The sequence below is a fragment of the Aricia agestis genome, chromosome 2, assembly GCF_905147365.1.
Source record: "Aricia agestis chromosome 2, ilAriAges1.1, whole genome shotgun sequence".
In the NCBI taxonomy this organism is placed as follows: domain Eukaryota; kingdom Metazoa; phylum Arthropoda; class Insecta; order Lepidoptera; family Lycaenidae; genus Aricia; species Aricia agestis.
In genome coordinates, this window is record NC_056407.1 from 5130554 (window position 1) to 5151312 (window position 20759).

The window sequence follows — 20759 nt, forward strand, 5'->3', positions numbered from 1 at the left end:
AAATACTTTGTCCACAGAGATCAAACTAACAGCTTCGATCTACCTGCTGGTGGCAAACCGGCTGGTGGTGGGTCGCGAGGACGGCTCCATAGTGATCGTCAACGCCACGCACACCGTCCAGCTGCAGCTGCTGCATGGTAGCCACCAGCAACTTGATGGTCAGTAACAAAGTGCAACAGTACTATCCATACTTACTAATATAGATACTAATAATATTATAAATGCGAAAGTGTGCCTGTCTGTCTGTTATCTCTTTACGCTCAAACCGCTGAACCGGTTTTGCTAAAATTTGGTCTGGAGATACTTTGAGTCTCCTATGTCCTTTACATAGGATACTTTTTGTCCCAAAAAATGTACGGTTCCCGACCGATCAATTAATTTTCGCGCAACGGAGTTGCGGGCGTCATCTAGTTTTATGTAGCCACAGAGACTAAATCCAGCTACGTATCAATATACGTAGCTGGATTTAGTCTCTGTGGCTACTGGTGCTTATGATTTGTCCACCATACAGAATCAGTATGTTTCATTAATATTGAAATTATTAATTCATTGAACCTTTACCATTACGGTAGGTGACGAGAGTCATATACATTATACACTCTAGTTAGCCTTAGCTGATTCTCTTTAGTCTACATTTTCAGAATTTACTAACTTACGCCCCTTACTAATTAAACATTTTTAACGTGTAACTATTCAAGGTCCTCCTCATTCTGTCATAATAATACGTTGTTTCCAATATGTTAGACAAAAGGCGATAAGGTTTCGTATAGTTATTTACTGTGTTCATATTCTTAGTAGCAGGAATGTTAGTAATAAATTACCGTTTCGTAGACTGGCCGCCCCATCAGCTCCTGCTAGGACACAACGGTCGCGTCAACTGTCTGCTATACCCGCACCACGTTCATCCCAGGTTTGTTAATTGTAGACTTATTTCAGTTGACGTTATACAATATATTAATACGTGAGCCAAAAACTTTGTATCCCTTTTAACGAAAAATGGGAAAATGCATCGAGCTAATATTATTTTGAAATTATGCTTTTATCATACATACTTTAATAAATAAAACATTAAACACACTACAACACACACACTAGGAAAAACGACAGATTTTGCAGTGACAAGCCTATACACACGAATTTATTTATGGTTGAAGTCTGTTAATAACAAGGTGACAAATTGAAAATAAATTATAGTTTCTTTTATTGAATCTTAGATACTATTAGACAATGCTTACACGGCCAGTCTGAGATCAGCTGAGTCCCAGAGACAAGAGTTGAAAAATATATTATGATAAAGTCAATATTTTTTTTACAAAATATAGGTAGTAGTATTAATGTCGTTGAAACTAAGGTCGAATTTCGACCATTGGGCGATCTCCAGCTATATGAAATACCAATACATTTGAATAAGTAAGAAGCGTGAGTTCTGAGAAAATATCAAAATTATTGTGGAACCAACGTTTTTATACATAGTGGAGTAAACGAGAAGTGAGGCATACACTCACTCGTTTCTCAATCTCAGTTTATAGTACTACGTGCGTGTGTGCGTGCATACTTGTTTGCGTACCATTATCGTGGGCACACATATTATATTGTGTATTGAAAAGCCTCGAAACCTCTAATTAAATTCTGTCGCAGATACGACAAGTCTCACCTCGTGTCCGGCGGCATCGACTTCGCTGTGTGCCTATGGGACCTGTTCAGCGGCGCGCTGCTACACCGGTTCTGCGTGCACGCCGGCGAGATCACGCAGCTCATTGTGCCGCCGCAGAACTGCAGCGTGAGTTTATTAGCGTGAACATTTTGTTTATCGACTTTTCTGGTCTTTTTACTAATTACCTATGCGCGCGAGCTGGCAACCTTGCACGCTAGTGTGCAATGTTGGCGTACACGTTGCACGTTACTTGTGACGTTATTGTCTAGACTCTAGAGGATTCCATCTTACGTTACTGTTAAGTGTACCATAAATGGATTGAGATGACATTTGATTTGCGCTATAGACACAAATCAAACTAAGGCTCTAAACACACTAGGCTGAATTACGCCAGCGTAAATTTCGCCGCGTTTAAATTGCATACAAAATACGGGCCGAATACGAGGGGTGACACACTATTACGTCGCATTTTGTATGCGTTTGACATTTGCGGCGGAAATTACGCCGGTGTAATTCAGCCTAGTGTGTTTAGACACATAATCTTTGCCGAAAGTGAAACTTTCGCTGTAAAAATTGACACTATTTGTCTTCTCGATTGACACCTAAATATAGTTGATCGTTTGTTACAGCCTCGCATACAGAAGTGTATTTGCTCCGTAGCCTCCGATCACAGCGTCACTTTACTCAGTAAGTAATTTTATATAAAAAAAAAAACTCAAACCAAAATCAAAGAATGAAATATTACTAAGGAAATAATTTAACTTTACTCAGTACATAATTTAATCTTTTGATCAAAAATAAAACCAAACTGAAATCTATAGTTTGTGCGTTTTATGATGATATGGGTGACAGTTTTCATATTCCTTGGCACTACGGGTTTTTTTACAAGAAAACAAAAAAAAAAAAAAAACAAAATGTAATAAATGTTTCCTTTAATTGTAAATGAATAAAAATGAAAAGTTGCTAAATGCTAACTTATTAATATAAAATCATAAATATTAACTGTGAAATAGGGGTATAAAATTATTGTTACGAAAACATTTGAAAAATGTCAGATGCATGAGACGGAACTTATGTCAATAGAGATTGACTCTGTTGAATCGTAATCAAATCGATAAAAAAGGGCGGCCATCTTAAATCGCAGGCACCACTGAAATGTCAGTACGAAATCGATAATTTCGATTGCAATTTTTTTACGAAGTGATTCGATATTTTTAAATTATCGATTAATTTTTGTTAGGTAACTTCCAATTATAATATGTCACGCATATCATCATAAAACACACAAACTATAGTAAAGATAAAAGATTATTAAAGAAGTGATTTTCTAGGTCTGTCGGAGCGGAAGTGTGTGACGTTAGCATCGCGCCACCTGTTTCCGGTGACGACGATCAAGTGGCGGCCGCTCGACGACTTCATGGTGGTGGGCTGCAGCGACGGTACCGTCTACGTCTGGCAGATGGAGACGGGACACCTGGATAGGGTGCTGCATGGTGAGTGCCAGTATGGTTCAACAGAAAACAGACGTGATTTACCTAGATAGATCTAGAGAAGAAATCACGTGTCTAAATATTAAAATCAAGCAATCGCCAATTAGCTACTTGTGATTATTATATTATAATCCAAATAGACCATTAAAAGTTTTTTTTGTAACCACAACTTATCAGGCATGATAGCGGAAGAAGTCCTATCAGCGTGCGACGAGACGGTGGCGGACGAGCTGGGCGGGGCTGTCAGTGCGGGCACCGACCTGCAGGGCCTCGCCAACCCCGCCGTACACTTCTTCAGGTGACTCATATGTTTATGATCCAGTTGTATGACATAGTAGACGGATGGGCTGCCTAATTATGTCTGCTATAGACGTCAGGATACCTGCAGAGTACGTTTACTGTAGATAAGTATACAGTACATCTTCATACTTCATCTTCAATGGGAGAAGTCAAAAGTATGTGAGTAAAATTTTTAGTAGCATATAAGGCCATAACTCATAAGATTAGGGCTTGTCAACTCATGCTATGACAACAAGCTACCGACTCGTCGTTTGTACGAAAATCTAAACATGGTCTACCGAGTTTTTGATTAAATCGTCAATGCGTACACACAGGGGTCTGCGTCACCGCAACCTGACGGCGATGCGTGCGGCGACGGCACGCGGGCTGGCGGCGCTGCAAGCGGGCGAGCGCGGCGGCGGCGGCGGCCCTCTCGCTGAGCCCGCACGTGCGCGCCGCGCACCCCTCACCGTGCAGGGTTTCCGCTCCAATCCGGCTGGTGAGTCATCATCATCATCACCACCACAATAATCATCACTATCATCATCATCGTCGGCGATGCGTGCGGCAACGGCACGCGGGCTGGCGGCGCTGCAGGCGGGCGAGCGAGGCGGCGGCGCACTATGGAAAATGGTAGAACTAGAGCATATCATAAATGGTTTTTAAAAATATCACAATTTGAATGAAATATTTATTGAATTCGATACTCTAATAACCAAATAATCCTAATCAGACATTTTTTTCTACTAAAACTACATAAATATTTTTTTATCATAGGTTGAAGTAATTTGAAGTAGCGGATGGCTCATTCAAATGTTTGCATACACAATTCAAATGAATATTGTGAAAAAAGTATTTAGCACATGCATGCGGTTTTATGCATTTTTAAAAAGGATATTTTATGTTCTTAATAATGAGCTATTAAATTTTTTTAATATGCTTTTTATTTTTGAGTAAGTACTTAAAAATTGACATGCCCTATTTTTCACTTCTTTTTTTTTCGTCGAAGGTTTTCATATTTACCCACGTCTCCCCACGCGCGACTTTATGTGTTATTTGATAGCCTAACTATTCATAAATGAAAAAATAAAAAAATCTGCTGCGGAAGTTTGCGGTCCTGGAAGTTATGGCTAAAAATGTGATAGAGGTCGGAGTATATAGTTCGGTATCTTTTGCGGTTACTGCTGACATAGTTTACAAAAACAATATTAACCACAATATTTTGATAGCAATAGCTTATAATCTATTTTGCACTCGTCCTGCGTGAGTAAATATGCCATAACATTGATATTAGTACGTATTTCATATCTAAAAAAACAGTATATAAGGGGAAGCAAATATCTTCAAATGCACACTTCAGCGTGTATTTCATATTAAGTAACACTTATTTAAATTGGTTATTTCCATTAAAATGTCAACTTTCAACTGTACTAACGGCATTTGGCAACGGCAAGGGACTTTGATCATTCCCTATATCGAGCGTGGCAGAACCTTGGAATCGTTGTCCATAGTTCTACAGCAAACATAAAATGTTTCTGAAAACAACTTGTGTTTTGTAATTGGTGACATTCAAAGACATAATATTCTGCCTTCTTTCAATAAGCGCTGGGCTCAAGCATCACGGAAAAAGGACAAATTTATTCGGAATAATCCAAGCTGGCTGGAGTCAGGATATGAATGACCTATTAAGTGACCTGAAAATGAATGTGCTTACCAATATGGATTATCCACATTGCATGCCTGGATTCGCAGCATGGAAATGGTATTAAACATTTGCTAAAGTCTTGACATTAAGACTTGGTCTGCTACAACAGAAGAAAAAAAGAAATTGAAGAATGAAAAGAAGGAATTTGTTCAAAAACGTTTCAGGGAAGAGCTAGGATTAATTATCGACAAACCTCGTCAAGTAAGTGGAAACTCAAGTGATGGAAATACAGCACGAAGGTTCTTTTACAATTACACTTGCTCAGCGAACATAACAGGTGTTGATGAGACATTGATTAAACGCTTGTATATTATTTTACAAGCTCTATCTTCTGGAATGATGATCGATCTCGAAAAATTTGGAGTTTATGCCTTAGAAACTGCGCGAATTTATGTTAGTAACTATGATTGGTACTACATGCCATCCTAAGTGCACAAATTACTTATACACGGAGAAAACGTGATCAAACATTTTTCTGTTCTTCCTGTTGAGCAACTGTCGGAAGATGCACAAGAGTCGCGCAAAAAAGACTACAGAAATATGCGCCTGCACCATGCCAGAAAATGTTCCCGTATAGCTACAAATGAAGACGTATTTAAAACGCTTCTATATACTTCAGATCCATACATTTCAAGTTTAAGAAAACCTTATGTTAGAAATGTGAAGGATCTTGATGAAGAGGCACTAAGTCTTTTGAAGGTGGTACCTGAAGGTGATCCTACATTTACACCGGAAGTAATTTTATTTAGGAATAGCGATAACAATTAGATATAACATTAACTAACTAAAACCTAGTTATATAAAACCAATAATATTATAAGATGTGACGGGCGGAGTGGAGTGGTGCGATAATCGGAGGAGGGGTGAAGGGTGCAACAGAGGAGACTGGCGGGAGAGGCGAGGAGAGGAGAGGGGATGATATAAAATGGCGTGATTAGTAGCGGAGCCGGCATTATTATTCTAAATTTTTGTACTAAGTTACTGTGATTGAAAATATACTTAATTTTTCTTATTTTTTATTTTACTTAAAATCTACCTAAAAGTTTTCTTATTTTTTTAATTAATTTAAAATCTAAGTAAAAGTTCAGAAGTGGGATTTTTACCACGTGCTAAGAAGATGAAGCGTTTCCGGCGTCATTATTCTGGTAATAATACAAAATCCAAGAAAATAAGAAGTAATGAACACGTGAGTAACAATGAAGATAATAACTCCTTAACCGAAAGTGTTGATACCATAATATCGCAAAAGGTTAGTGAAGTAATCAGTAAATTTCAAAATAACAATTTGGAGGGTAGATAAATTACTCCATACGGATAAATTAATTCCTGAATTTGATCCTGAAAATCGTGATATGAATGTGCAGAATTGGTTAAAGAAAATTGATCAATTAGGAAATATTTACGATTGGTCCGAAGAAGTAAAATCATTTCACCTTCAATCTAAATTACAAGGTCAAGGTTTGGTCCGAAGAAGTAAAATCATTTCACCTTCAATCTAAATTACAAGGTCAAGCACGGGTGTGGTTTAACCGCTTGGATTCCTATAACTATTCATGGGACGAGTGGAAAAACCTACTCACAAGAGCTTTTCCCCGTCACCACGATTATGCAACTCTATTGGAGGAATTAATGAACCGTAAGAAATTACCTAACGAATCTATGACGAAGTATTTTCAAGAAAAGTTAGCCATGTGTTACAGATGCCAGCTAAGTGATAAGGCTGCTGTTTCGTGTATTATTAGAGGGTTACCGCACGAGTTGCATGCTAACGCTCAGGCATACCAGTGCTCGAGTCCCGACGAGTTGTACGAGGGATTTTTGTCAGCCGTCAATAACTACCAAATGACGCAGGTAACCAAGAGTTTAGTGAGTAACAGGAACATAACATCTCGGCCGATGGAAGCATCTGGTAGTAAAAATTCTCGTCAACAACCTATATGCTATCGATGCAATGAAGTTGGACACATTGCTCCTGAGTGTAGCGCACCGGATAAACGTAAGTGTTGTAGATGTGGGAAGCAAGGCCATGTTGCCACGAATTGTAAACAGGAACCTGCGCCAAATGCAAGCAATAAAAGTCACGAAAAGAAGGTGCAAGTTTTGTTGAATCTAAACGACAATTATAAGAAGAGGGTAAAAGTAAATGGAGTTCTTGTTAAATCTTTTATCGATACCGGAAGTGAATTAAATGTGATTACGAAGACTGCTGCAGATGCAATCAATTTACAAATGGAACCATCCAATACCATGTTAAAAGGATTTGCAGGTTCGGCCGTTACAGCTGACGGCTTAGTACATTTTGATTTGAATGTTGATGACATCCAATTACGTACGACTGCAGTTGTCACACGAGAAAATTTAGGAGACATAGCATTATTAATTGGACAGCCAGTCATAAATAATGAAAAAGTTGTTTTGAGTGTATCAAAAGATGGTGCATTTTTCTAAAAGGTAACGGTTACTAATTTAAATCTTATCGACACAATTGAAGAAGCGTTATGTTTTAGAGTTTTAGTAGCCGAAGATACTGAAGTCCCGATCGGAAGCAGCCTCGTGAGTGTGTACGTAGCCAATCCACCTCCTGGATATTTGAGCACAAAACCGAGACAATACAGCTTAAGTGGAGTCGTGTATGCTCTTGGACGTGGAATTTTACGGGAAGGCAAGGGCTACATCAAAGTCTGTAACATCGGGGCTCAGCCGATAATGTGGAAAAAGGATGAGACTATCACTAGAGCGGAGAGGTGCGACATTGTGCCAGAGGTGAGTGCAAATATTTTTTTAGTGAGTAGTGGCGAGGAGAGTAATATAGGTGGTGTAAAACTTGATGATATCGACATGGGCAATAATTTGTGTGACGGAGATAAAAATAAATTATATCGACTTAAATAAGTATTCGGATTGTTTTGCTAGTACTGTCAAAGAGATGGGCGTTACGGATTTAGGGCAAATGGAAATAAAACTTACAAGTGATATCCCTATAAAAAGAAAACCTTACCGCTTAGCTCATATGGAGAGAGAAGTAGTAGCTAGAAAAATTAACGAGATGTTAGAGGGCCATATTATTAGGGAATCATCATCAGAATATGCTTCGCCAATTATTTTAGTTCGCAAGAAAAATGGCGATTATCGTTTGTGTGTCGATTATAGGTCATTAAACTCGATAACCGTTAAGGAATGTTTTCCTCTCCCACATATAGATGACCAGTTGTCAAAGCTAGCCAATAAGAAAATATTTACAAAACTAGACTTATTTTCTGGTTACCATCATATTAAAATTCATCCAGATTCTATAAATAAAACTGCTTTCATAACACCGGACGGGTTATACGAATTTTTGAGGGTACCCTTTGGTTTGGCAAATGCACCGTCGGTTTTTATGCGTGTCATTCAAAAATTAGTACGAATGGTGGGTAGTGATGAAATTATTTGCTTCATGGATGACATTTTATTGTCAACATTTGACGTTTCTGCGGGTTTAGAGTTATTAGAAAAAGTATTTTGTAAATTACGACAGAGTCACATGAAACTGAATGTGCGTAAGTGTTCATTTTTAAAGTCTAGTGTTTCATTTTTAGGACACGAAATTAGTAGTGAAGGAATTAAACCAGGAGATCATAAAATTGCGGCCGTTTCAAAATTTAGTCACCCAAATAATTTACATGAATTGAGGCAATTCTTGGGGTTGTGTAGTTATTTTAGAAAGTTCGTTAAAAATTTTGCGATTTTAGCTAAGCCTCTTAGTGATTTGACAAAAAAGAATAATGTGTGGCAATGGGGTCATGAACAGATGCAAAGTTTTGAGTAACTTAAATCAAGGCTAATTTCTCGTCCTGTTTTAGCTTTGTACGATGAAAAATTGTCGTGCGAAATTCATACGGACGCTTGAAAAAGTGGGTTAGCAGGAATTTTGTTACAAAAACAGGAAGATGGGAATTTAAAGCCAGTTTTTTATTTTAGTCGAGTAACCACTCGAGAAGAATCCTTGTATCATAGCTATGAATTGGAGACGTTAGCCGTGGTGGCGTCACTAAAGCGTTTTCGTGTTTACGTTTTAGGCAAGCCAGTTAAAATTATTACAGATTGTTCTGCAGTCAGATATACGTTACAGAAAAAAGAATTAATACCTAGAATAGCACGATGGTGGTTAATAATTCAGGAATACGATATTGAAATAGAATATAGGCCAGGCGATAGAATGTAACATGTCGATGCTCTCAGTCGGAACCCTATTAGTGTACCTGTTGATGATTATGATCAGTTTCATTTGCTACGAATTTTAAATGAAGATTGGTATTTAACAGTACAATTACAAGATGAAAAATTAAACAATATTATTAAGCAACTAAAAGAGGGTAATGCGTGTAATGACGTGATTAATAATTACAAAATTAAAAATGATCGTTTATATAGAAAAACTTTTAACGGGGAAAAACTCGTAGTTCCTTCTTTTGCTCGTTGGAAATTGATGCAGAAATTGCATGATCAAATAGGTCACGTAGGTATTAAGAGGTGCGATGAGTTGATTAAAGCTGATTATTTGTTCCCGAAAATGACACGTTTTATTAAAAAGTACATAAATTCATGTTTAGAGTGCGCGTATGGGAAGGGTGATTATGGTAAGCCCGCCGGAGAGTTACATCCAATTCCTAAACCGTCATCACCAATGGACACAGTACATATCGACCATTTAGGTCCTTTCAGTAGGTCACCAAAAGGTTATCAGTATATACTTATGATTGTCGATTCTTTTACAAAGTTCTTGATTGCACGCCCCACTAGAACCATAAACTCTGTGGAGACTGTCAGGGTACTCAAAGACATGTTTAGTTTATTCGGATACCCAAAAAGAATCATATCGGATAGGAACTTAGCTTTCACAAGTAGAGTGTTTAAAGAATTCTCCGTAGAATATAACTTTCGTCACACAGTTAACGCTATAGCGTGCCCGCGTGCTAATGGCCAAGTGGAGAGATACAACAGAACTCTACTTGATGCTATGCGTACGCGAGTTAGAGATCCAAATATGTGGACTGAATGTTTACCAGATGTCGTGTGGGGAATAAACAATACGATAAATGAGAGCTTGGGTTACCATCCTTTTGAAGTTTTATTTAGCTATCGCAGTAGACTAATGCCAAACTTGACAAACGAACACAATGAAGCTAGTAGTAGTACATCTATTCAAGAAAAACGAGAAATTGTTTCTCGTAGGTTAAAACATCGTAGCGAAGTTATGAAAAGAAATTTTGATAAACGTCATAAGCCTGAAAGAAAGTTTGCTAAGGGCGATTTGGTCTTATGGAAGCAGGCGCCTACTGGTGGGGAAGTAAAAAATGTAAATACAAAGTTACAAGCACTTTATTCGGGGCCTTATATTGTGTAAAAGGTATTACCTAACGGGCGATATGAAATTCGAAGTATTAAAGGCATGCGAGGATATAAATATAAGTTTACAGGGGTTGTAGCCGCAGACTCTATAAGACCATATCGCAGTGCCCCACAGTGTAGTGATACCAGCAGTGATGAAGAAATAGTTGATAGAGATGATTTGATTGATTTATTGGAGAGCTAATGATGTTTTTTTGTGCCAATTGCGGCGCAATTGTTACAGGATGGCCGACTGTAACGGGCGGAGTGGAGTGGTGTGATAATCGGAGGAGGGGTGAAGGGTGCAACAGAGGAGACTGGCGGGAGAGGCGAGGAGAGGAGAGGGGATGATATAAAATGGCGTGATTAGTAGCGGAGCCGGCATTATTATTCTAAATTTTTGTACTAAGTTACTGTGATTGAAAATATACTTAATTTTTCTTATTTTTTATTTTATTTAAAATCTACCTAAAAGTTTTCTTATTTTTTTAATTAATTTAAAATCTAAGTAAAAAAGATTTGTCTAATCTGAGATCAATGGGTTTGGTGTGAGGTATAGATAGGTACTATACGATTTTATAATTTTATGTATTTTATTATGCTTGTGTGATAAGTAATTGTTTAAGTTTTCTTAATTTTACTCATATTAGTACTTATTTATAAAAAATAAACATATAAATACTACTCGTATTACTTTTTTCTCTTTTCTTTTTTTGTAACCTAAAATAAATATGTAATACATTGAAAAAAAATACAAAAAATTGATTATTTTTAAAATCTTTGTATATCCCTGTATACATGTGCCAAATCTCAATACAATACGATGAAAAACCTTGAAGTTACAGATTTTTGATCCGATACGGACCCAAATTTTCCATTGTGCGTTGGCCCGCTTGCCGAGCCCGCACTCGCGCGCCGCGTACCGCTCACAGTGCATGGCTTCCGCTCCAACCCGGCTGGTGAATCATCATCATTACCACCACAATAATCATCATCATCGTCGGCGATGCGTGCGGCGACGGCGCGCGGGCTGGTGGTGGTTGCAGGGTTTTCGGTCTAATTCCGCTGGTACTCACCAGCGGAATATTATACGATATCGTCTTCATCATCATCAAACACTGAAGATAACGCATTTTGCTATCTCGTTTCAACGGAGGTTGTGGAGGCTGGAGCAATTGTTTCCTGCGTGAGTGTAAGAGACTTGTTGACATGTTGAGCTATAGATCAATAAACGAATCTGTTTATACACCGCAGGCCGCAGCAGCTAGTCTATAGCGTAATATTCTTTGAATTATTAAATTCGTCGTAGAAAATCATATTCGTCACGACGTTATAAATCGATGTATCAATAACATTTCGCTTCCCTGTTTAGATCCCGAGAGTCACATCCTCTTTTTCGACATCGAGGGTCTGATTGTGGAGCTACTGAGTGAGGAGTACTCCGCCATGAGCCCCGCTAGCTTAGAGGTAATTAAGACATCCCTATAATTTAACGGGTTTTTACATATTATTAATTTTGTTAAATGTAAGGAAACGCTTTACTAGCTAATTCTGAATTAATACGTCACGAGCCCTAAGAGAAGGCTCATAAATTAGCAGATGGCGGATCTATGTTGTTTGGTTAGGTTATGTCAAGTCACTGTAAGTCATCTGTCGGCTGGGCGAGTTATCAAAACTTTACTAAATAATGTAGGCCTGCCATGTGCCTACGACGGATTCGACCAATTTCTCTGATGGCACGATTATTAACTTTTTTCACATTTTCATTCATATTGCAATTGTATCAGGCGGCCGGACTCATCACGAGCGAGTACATGAAGGTGGCGGCGCTGACGCAGTCCGCCAGCCCCGATGCTGCCAAGAAGATATCCGGTTAGTATCTACATAAGAAACAAAACTTTGTAGCTTTATACGATGAACTAAAACTGTTTATACAGTACTATGAAGCGTTTAACGAAACAACGAAGCGTAAGCGTTAACAGTCTCAGCTGTACGAGTCAAAATTAACAAATCACAATACAAATTAATTTAAATTCGCGACACTGCACTCTTCTTATAACGCTTAAACAAATAACATTCGACATTTAAACACAAAACAAACAAGTTGTTTACAAACACTCATCCGCCATTTGACTCATAACAATTTTACTTCATGAAGTTCATCTTTCTCGCTCGCACTTGTGCGTTGCCAATTAACCTTTCTCCGTAATAACTCGCCGAGTATCGGCTTATTTCAGAGTATATTGGCGCGTGGTAGAACGAGTCAGAACATGACGATCAGTTCACAGGAATGAAAAGGACAGATGCTTACTATGAAATATCGTTGTATGAAGAAATAACCCGCCAATTTATCGGCTTCTATCGGAGATGGCCTGCACGTTGCATTGCCTATATAAATTTGTAGGCGATTAATTATTAATTTAAACTATTTCAAGTGAAAGAAAAATTTATTGCATATAAAATTTTGTAGGCGTTTAGTGAATTCAAAGTTTTTTAAGTATGTAAAATATTTATTAGATAAAAATGTATTCGGCCCATAGATTCGATTTTCCAAAAGGGAAGCCGACGGGAATCGGGATATATGGACTCTTCGCCACTGATTCTTAAACGTTTTTGATACTGTGATAATTATCCCACGCCGGTTTCGGTGACGGTGACCAGTGTCATTGAAACCAGGCCAGTTACGCAGGAGTATTTTTATAGTGCCCATGTGTGTGCGTAGTACACAAGAGCACTTTCTATTCCTTTATTCATAACCCTGTGGGTCCGTCCCACTACCGACACGACTGGCGAGAGATAAGGCGCAGAACCGACTTTTTACATACTCATCCGACGCATGGATCATCCTATTTGTCAGACAATCAGGTGTTCAGCCAAACTTGAAAAAAACATGTTTCCAACGAGGGGATCGAACCCACAACCTCCGTCAAGAGCCACTAAACCGCTGGACCACGGACTCGTTCATTATCCTGTGATGTTTCATATAATATATCTCTTTTACACGCATACACTATTGGATAGACTTTTTCGGTCGTGTCAAAGACAAGGCCGGAGATATGGAACGCTTGTTGAAGGAAAAGGATAAACATGGTGGGTAGTTAGTAGTTACTAGTTGTCTAATAGGTTAGTCCTATTGTTTGACCCTTATATTAACCGTTTACGAATACACTCAAATTTCACTTGTTGTGAGCGTAGCTTACATTGAAACAATGACACCAGAATTTCCGATAAATACCGACTTTAGGCATTCCAATATTTTTAAGGCAGGTCGTTGTAGCCCTAGACGTCACTGCGACCCATGAGAATCTATTGTGACTTCTTCGCACTAGAGAACCGTCCCCAACTCAATGCTGCTCATAAATTGAACGATATGGTTAGGGTTGATGCCACGAATATCCTCTGTGTATGAGTATTCGTAGCGACCAGGGTGCCTGTTTCTGCTCTGTTATATTCCTAGTATAAGAATGAGATTATAATAACTATAATTGTAGGTATCCTGGCGAAAATGAAGGAAGGTGCCGAAACGATGCAGACCAAGCTGCAGGCGAAAGCGGAGCAGCTGAAGGGACATCTAGACCCAAAAGGTAGAGACCAAATAAACTCAAAGCATCTGTATATTAATACGCAAGCGAAAAACTTTGTATCCCTTTTGACGAAAAATGGGGAAACGTGGGCGAATGAAATTTTGCACAGTTATAGTTTATATGGTGAAGGAGTGCATCGAGCTAATATTATTTTGAAATTATGCTTTTATAATACATTTTTTTAACAAATAAAACATTACACACACTACAACACACACACAAGGAACGCTGACAGATTTTTGAGTGACAAGCCTATACATACGAATTATACTCTTTTATTTATGGTTGAAGTCTGTTGACAACAAGTTGACAAATTGAAAATGGATTATAGTTTTTTTTATTGAATCTTAGATACTATTAGACAATGCTTACACGGCCAGTCTTAGATCAGCTGAGTCCCAGAGACAAGAGTTGGAAAAAAATATGATAAAGTAAATATTTTTTTACAAAATATAGGTAGTGTAGTAGTCCTAATGTCGTCGAAACTAAGGTCGAATTTCGACCATTGGGCGATCTCTAGTAATATTATAATGGTTGACAAATAAGTTACGATTTATTAGCTAAGTATCGAACAGCAAAAAATATATTTTCATACACAACAAGCGTCGGTTTTTTTGGAGTTTTGACCTATCAGAACACGTGTCATTTTATGAGTAAACCGTTTTGTAGGTTCATTATACCGATACTGTATATATAAACTATATCAATACGACCAGCAGTTCTGGCACGGTTCCTATTTTGCAGTTTTCGGTTATGTTACTACATTAAAAAAAAGCCTGTGCTTAAGAGTTTAGACCACACAACTGAAGTAAAACTTCTCGAGCTCCATCTATATGTATGTATATTGAAAGAAGATAAGCGCGCGCATCTCTCCGCAGGAGCGGTCGCAGCCTGAAATTTTGGGGGGGGGTCACTCACTAGTCACATCACACTAATATATATTTTTTTTATCTGCAAATGAATGAAAATTCAAAAAGAAAAACTGAAAAATACGCTGTGACGTCATACTTACGGCATAATATCATACAGTTTGTTTGCCTGGTGTAAAATAGTTTTAAAAAGACAACATGAAGCATAAAAACAAAAACGTCACTGTCAACCACCTGTCAACAATGACATTTCTAAAAAATAACATTACCTCATTGGTTACCTTAGGATAGGTAACTTACCTATCCTCCAGGTTGACATTGACAGACGTCATAATAAACGTAACAAACTTACATTGACAGATTTTCTTTTGTTAAAGTGTAATGGAATTAACCGTTCAGACAGAGTAGACAGAATTATAGAGTATGCCGACTTAGAACTGATGTTGAAATTTTTAAATTCTACGTATTGTGACGAAAATCGTCGCTAGGGTTGTTAACTTGTTACCTACGAATTTAAAACTATGACATATTCGCTGGATGTATTCCTCTTTTGGTCGTATTGTTGTTTGTGTTTTGGCACATGCGATTAAAATTGTCAGAATCCAATTTTGAAATCTTTATTTTAAATATTTAAAAATAAATTAATATCAGCCAGCACATTCCGTTCATAATCCTAGTGAAACCCGACGAATTTGACAGATATTAAATCCTGTCTGTCTCTTTGCAGTCGAACTACTGGTAGTTATGTCTATTGTGGTCCAGACGTAAGTATGACGTCACTTGGCACTTACGTCTCTTCAGAATACGAAGGATTAAAATCTATTTTTTAGGTATCATAAAAACATAATTTTGAAAAAGCAAGAAACACGTGTCGCCTTATTTTAAGTCTGCTTTCATATAAAATAATAAAAAAGCCATGTTAAAATTTTGAAATGTTGTCAATTATTTAAAAAGACCTCTGTAAAAAAAGGGATTCTAATTTTGCCAACAGAGAGTGATTTAAGCTTTCAAAATTTGTACATAGATTGGTTCAAGCATGCACTTTAATTTGCCCATAGCTTATATGAAATATATTTATGGTTTTTAAATTACGCGACAAAAACCATTTTGTCGCTTACGCCCTTTCCATTTCTAAAACATATCCAACACGGTTTTTTACCTTAACGCGGCGTCACCTTAAATCATACCAGAGGTTACTTAATTATTATCTTCTACGTTGGTTCAATTGTAAAAATAGTGTAGAGATGACAGACGCTTTCGCAATCAGTATGGAAATATGGATTGTTAAAACAAATTGCCTCACTATGTGATAAATATTCATAATGTTTTTTTTCTTCCAGGTAAGCCCGTAGTAGCGATAAATCATGTGAGGAAAAAAAAATTTAGTTTTCTCAACATTCCTACAAACTACATTTCATTTATCTCCATTCTTCGGCAATGTTTAAAACCACTTAAACTTATTTATTAATATAAAAAGTGTGACATTTGTCACTCCCTACACGTACAATAAGTAACGTATATTGGAATAAGTACTGTGCGTATTTATTATATTTATAGCCACCAAGGTGATCTACATTCGTAAATTATAATTGATAAATCTACCGCAGTGTACTTACGGGCGAAAATAACGACCAACTTGTTGACGAACATTTTATGTTCTACTAGATGCTGCTATGTTGTATTCCCTCTTAAAAGGCCGGCAACGCACCTGCAGCTCTTCTGATGTTGCGAGTGTCCATGGGCGACGGTAGTTGCTTACCATCAGGTGACCCGTTTACTCGTTTGCCCCCTTATTTAATTAAAAAAAAATAAGTTCGTTTAAAATTTCTTTTTTCGCGACATAACTATATTTTTCGTGAAAAAAATAATAAACAAAAACTAGTCCTTTTTCGGCACTCAAAGCATCTTTAATATCAAATTTTGACCAAATAGGTTTAGCGGTTTAAGCTTGAAGATGCAGTAGACAAACATACTTTTATGCATCAGCAATATGACGATTACAATCATGGAATTTACAAGTTCTATGTCAAATATGTTCGCGCAAATTATAGACTGTGTAGCATACGCCCGCGCCCTAACCAAGGCAGCCCAGATTCAATATTTACTGCACCACGAAGTGGCGCCCTTTCGGCTTAGGCCATAAACACTATTATTGCGTGACAAACGATTGACATATTGCTAGCAACTGGTCGACATTTTAATGGTTTTTTGTCATGAATCAATAATAAAATGTGAATTAAATAGCAAATGGTGTCGGTCGAATTTAATAGCCTTTTAAGTGAATATAAACGTCACAAAACGCACGACGCACGTGCTGCTATTTTTAGGCGCGTGTCGAAGTCATTGTTATTAGTTTATTACTCATATTTGGCTCTACATTTAGTGTTTACAATTTTTTTTTAAGAAATAAGGGGGCAAACGAGCAAATGGGTCACCTGATAGAAAGCAACTTCCTTCGCCCATGGACACTCGCAGCATCAGAAGAGCTGCAAGTGCGTTGCCGGCCTTTTAAGAGGGAATAGGGTAATAGGGGAGGATAGGGAAGGGAAGGGAAGGGAATAGTTGAGGGTAGGGGATTGGGCCTCCGGTAAACTCACTCACTCGGCGAAACACGTTGTTTCACGCCGGTTTTCTGTGAGAACGTGGTATTTATCCGGACGAGCCGGCCCATTCGTGCCGAAGCATGGCTCTCTCAATTTTATTTAAGTACAAAATGCAGGAATTAATTTGGCATTGATTACATTAGTCTTCCTAGAATAGGGTCTCTAGTTAATTTCTGCGTATTACATCTAATAATATGTTATATATATTACACTGAGCTAGAAACTTAATAATAATATTTTCATAAAATATTCAATAACCTCCCTTCCAAAACCTAGAAGAAGCTTAATTTTTTTGACTTCGTCTATTCCTTACTTGTAAGCACTATAAGTTATAACAACTATAATATACAATAGAGCAAATAGACACGGAAGTTTAGTAACGACGCTATTAATAATAATATGCCACATCAATAAGTTTTTTTTTTATGAAATAAGGGGGCAAACGAGCAAACGGGTCACCTGATGAAAAGCAACTTCCGTCGCCCATGGACACTCGCAGCATCAGAAGAGCTGCAGGTGCGTTGCCGGCCTTTTAAGAGGGAATAGGGTAGGGATGGGAAGGGAATTGGGGAGGGTAGGGAAGGGAATAGGGTAGGGGATTGGGCCTCCGGTAAACTCACTCACTCGGCGAAACACAGCGCTAGCGCTGTTTCACGCCGGTTTTCTGTGAGAACGTGGTATTTCTCCGGTCGAGCCGACCCATTCGTGCCGAATAAATAATAAAATATCTTTTTATTCAAAATGGGTATCATGATACACTTTTTGAAAGTCGAACGAAGAAACTACGTTGCCTACCACCGGTTCGGGAACTACCCTGCCGAGAAGAACCGGCGTAAGAAACTCGCACGGGGCCATATTTTACTAAAAAAATGGAAAATACAATGTTACGGCTTACAGTTATGTAACAAAATTAAAAGAAAAGTAACCTGCATGGAGCCACACTATTCCCAAGGTGTGCTGTCCTCGAAGAAATCATTGACTTTATAATACGCTTTAGCACACAAACGTTCTTTAACTGCTTTTTTAAATTTGTTTAAAGGTAGATTTTGAACATTTTCTGGGATTTTATTGTATAGGCGTATACATTGGCCTTTAAAGGATTTGCTTATTTTGGCTAGTCTGAACATTGGTATTGCTAACTTGTTCTTATTTCTAGTATTTACATTATGAATATCACTTTTCTTTTTGAAAATATTTATGTTCTTTCTAACATATAAGAGACTAGCTGTTGCCCGCGACTTCGTCCGCGTGGACTTCAGTTTATAGCGCGCGGTGTCAACAAAATTGGTGTCAAAAGATTTTTAAAACCCTGGTACCCCTTAAATCAAAATACCCAAAACAGTCGTGTAGTGTGCACATAATATGATTTTTTTTTACTTAATTAAACTTTTTTATACCAAATTTTAAAGCTTATTTAGCGTTACACAACTTAGCTGCATAATGCATTACACAACCTTAGCTTTGCCCAATGCCCATAAACTATTTAGTATTTATTATTGGTAGACTGTTTCTGATATCTTTGTTGGTAGGTGAGTTATTTAATAACATGTATAACAATCGAAAGAATCGAAAAACGCATATCAACATGGTACCACCTCTTATAGAAATATGCATGAGCAAGCGATAGCGCGATCTAGGGGACTCTTGGCGCCATCTATTTTGAGTTTTTGGAACTAACTTAATTTGACCAAATTTACGCATTTTCACCCCCTTACAACCCCTTTTTCCAGTTAAAAAGTAGCCTATGTCCTTTCCCAGGCTTTAGACTATCTGTGTACAAAATTTCATTACAATCGGTTCAGTAGTTTTGGCGTGAAAGCGAGACAGACAGACAGACTATATAGATACTTTCGCATTTATAATATTAGTATAGATTTTCCAAAATGTATTGAGATGTGACGGTCAGAATTCTTATTTCTTTAAATTTTTCTCTTAGAGATTCCAAAGACGACATCTTATAAATAGAACGAATAGCTCGCTTCTGCAGCACAAATATTGTATTAATGTCCGCCGCGTTTCCCCACAAGAGGATGCCGTAAGACATTATGCTATGAAAGTAGCTAAAGTAAACTAATCGCGCGGTCTCTACATCACTGATTTCACGAATTTTTTTAACAGAATATGCTGCAGAACTAAGCTTATCTGCCAGTTTCGCAATATGTGGACCCCATTGTAACTTACAATCAAGCGTTATGCCTAGAAATACGGTGGTGTCTACTAAATTCATTTTCTCATCATTTAATAGTACATTGGTTTGTACTTGCCTAACATTTGGCAAGATAAATTTTAAACATTTTGTTTTATTAGAGTTCAAAAGTAAATTATTAGCATTAAACCAATATACTATTTTTGAGAGAGCACTATTTACCTCGTCATAATTAAATTGTCGCCTCTTCACATTAAAAATTAGTGAAGTGTCATCAGCAAAAAGTACTATCTCATGCTTATCTTTAACAAGATAAGGTAAATCATTTATATAGATGAGAAAAAGAAAAGGCCCTAAAATGGACCCTTGTGGCACACCTAGTTTTATTTTGGTTCCATTAGACCTTATGGAGTTAACTTCCACCCTCTGCGTTCTATTTGTAAGGTAAGATTTTAGAAGTTTAAGTGCCGTGCCCCTTACACCATAATGGTGTAGTTTTCTTATATTATCATATCATATCGTATTAGTATCATACTCCACACAGTCAAATGCTTTAGAGAGATCGCAGAAAATACCAAGTGCATCCTGCGACTCCTCCCAAGCTTCAAAAATACTACACAGAAGACTAATGCCTGCATCTGTTGTAGACCGACCTTTAGTAAAACCAAATTGATTATTATGTAATAAATTATTTGAGTTAAAATGAGCAAGTAATTGATTTAGAATTCTTTTTTCAAAGATTTTACTTAAAGTCGGCAATATGGATATTGGTCTATAGTTGGCTGGGTCTGATTTCTTCCCAGCTTTAAATAGAGGCATCACCTTGCTCTGCTTCATTAAGTCTGGGAACACACCACGTTTGATACAATTATTAAAAACTAAAGCTAGGTAAGGGGCAATGATGTCAATTACTGATTTTATAATTTTTGTGGACATACCCCAGAGATCAGTGGTTCTTTTAATATTGATTGATTTGAAAGTCTTGATAATATCTCTGGAGTCAATATCTCTAAAAATAAAATTGACATCACATTCCTTGACATGTTCTCTAAGTATTTT

The 20759-nt window shown here is 37.5% G+C and overlaps 1 protein-coding gene across 4 annotated transcripts in view; it reads left to right on the forward strand.

Moving 5' to 3' along the window:
* The window catches only part of LOC121739983 (WD repeat-containing protein 7), a 116119-nt gene that overhangs the window by 6065 nt on the left and 89295 nt on the right, over positions 1-20759 (forward strand). For 2 of the 4 annotated variants that reach the window (XM_042132650.1, XM_042132651.1), the window contains 11 exons: positions 18-158; positions 832-910; positions 1639-1780; positions 2284-2341; positions 2986-3147; positions 3322-3442; positions 3759-3922; positions 11871-11965; positions 12286-12370; positions 13520-13588; positions 13990-14082. In XM_042132650.1, the coding sequence (XP_041988584.1) occupies positions 18-158; positions 832-910; positions 1639-1780; positions 2284-2341; positions 2986-3147; positions 3322-3442; positions 3759-3922; positions 11871-11965; positions 12286-12370; positions 13520-13588; positions 13990-14082 (1209 nt within the window). The remainder of the gene's footprint in view (positions 1-17; positions 159-831; positions 911-1638; positions 1781-2283; positions 2342-2985; positions 3148-3321; positions 3443-3758; positions 3923-11870; positions 11966-12285; positions 12371-13519; positions 13589-13989; positions 14083-20759) is intronic. The other 2 variants (XM_042132652.1, XM_042132653.1) reach the window with 1 other exon arrangement.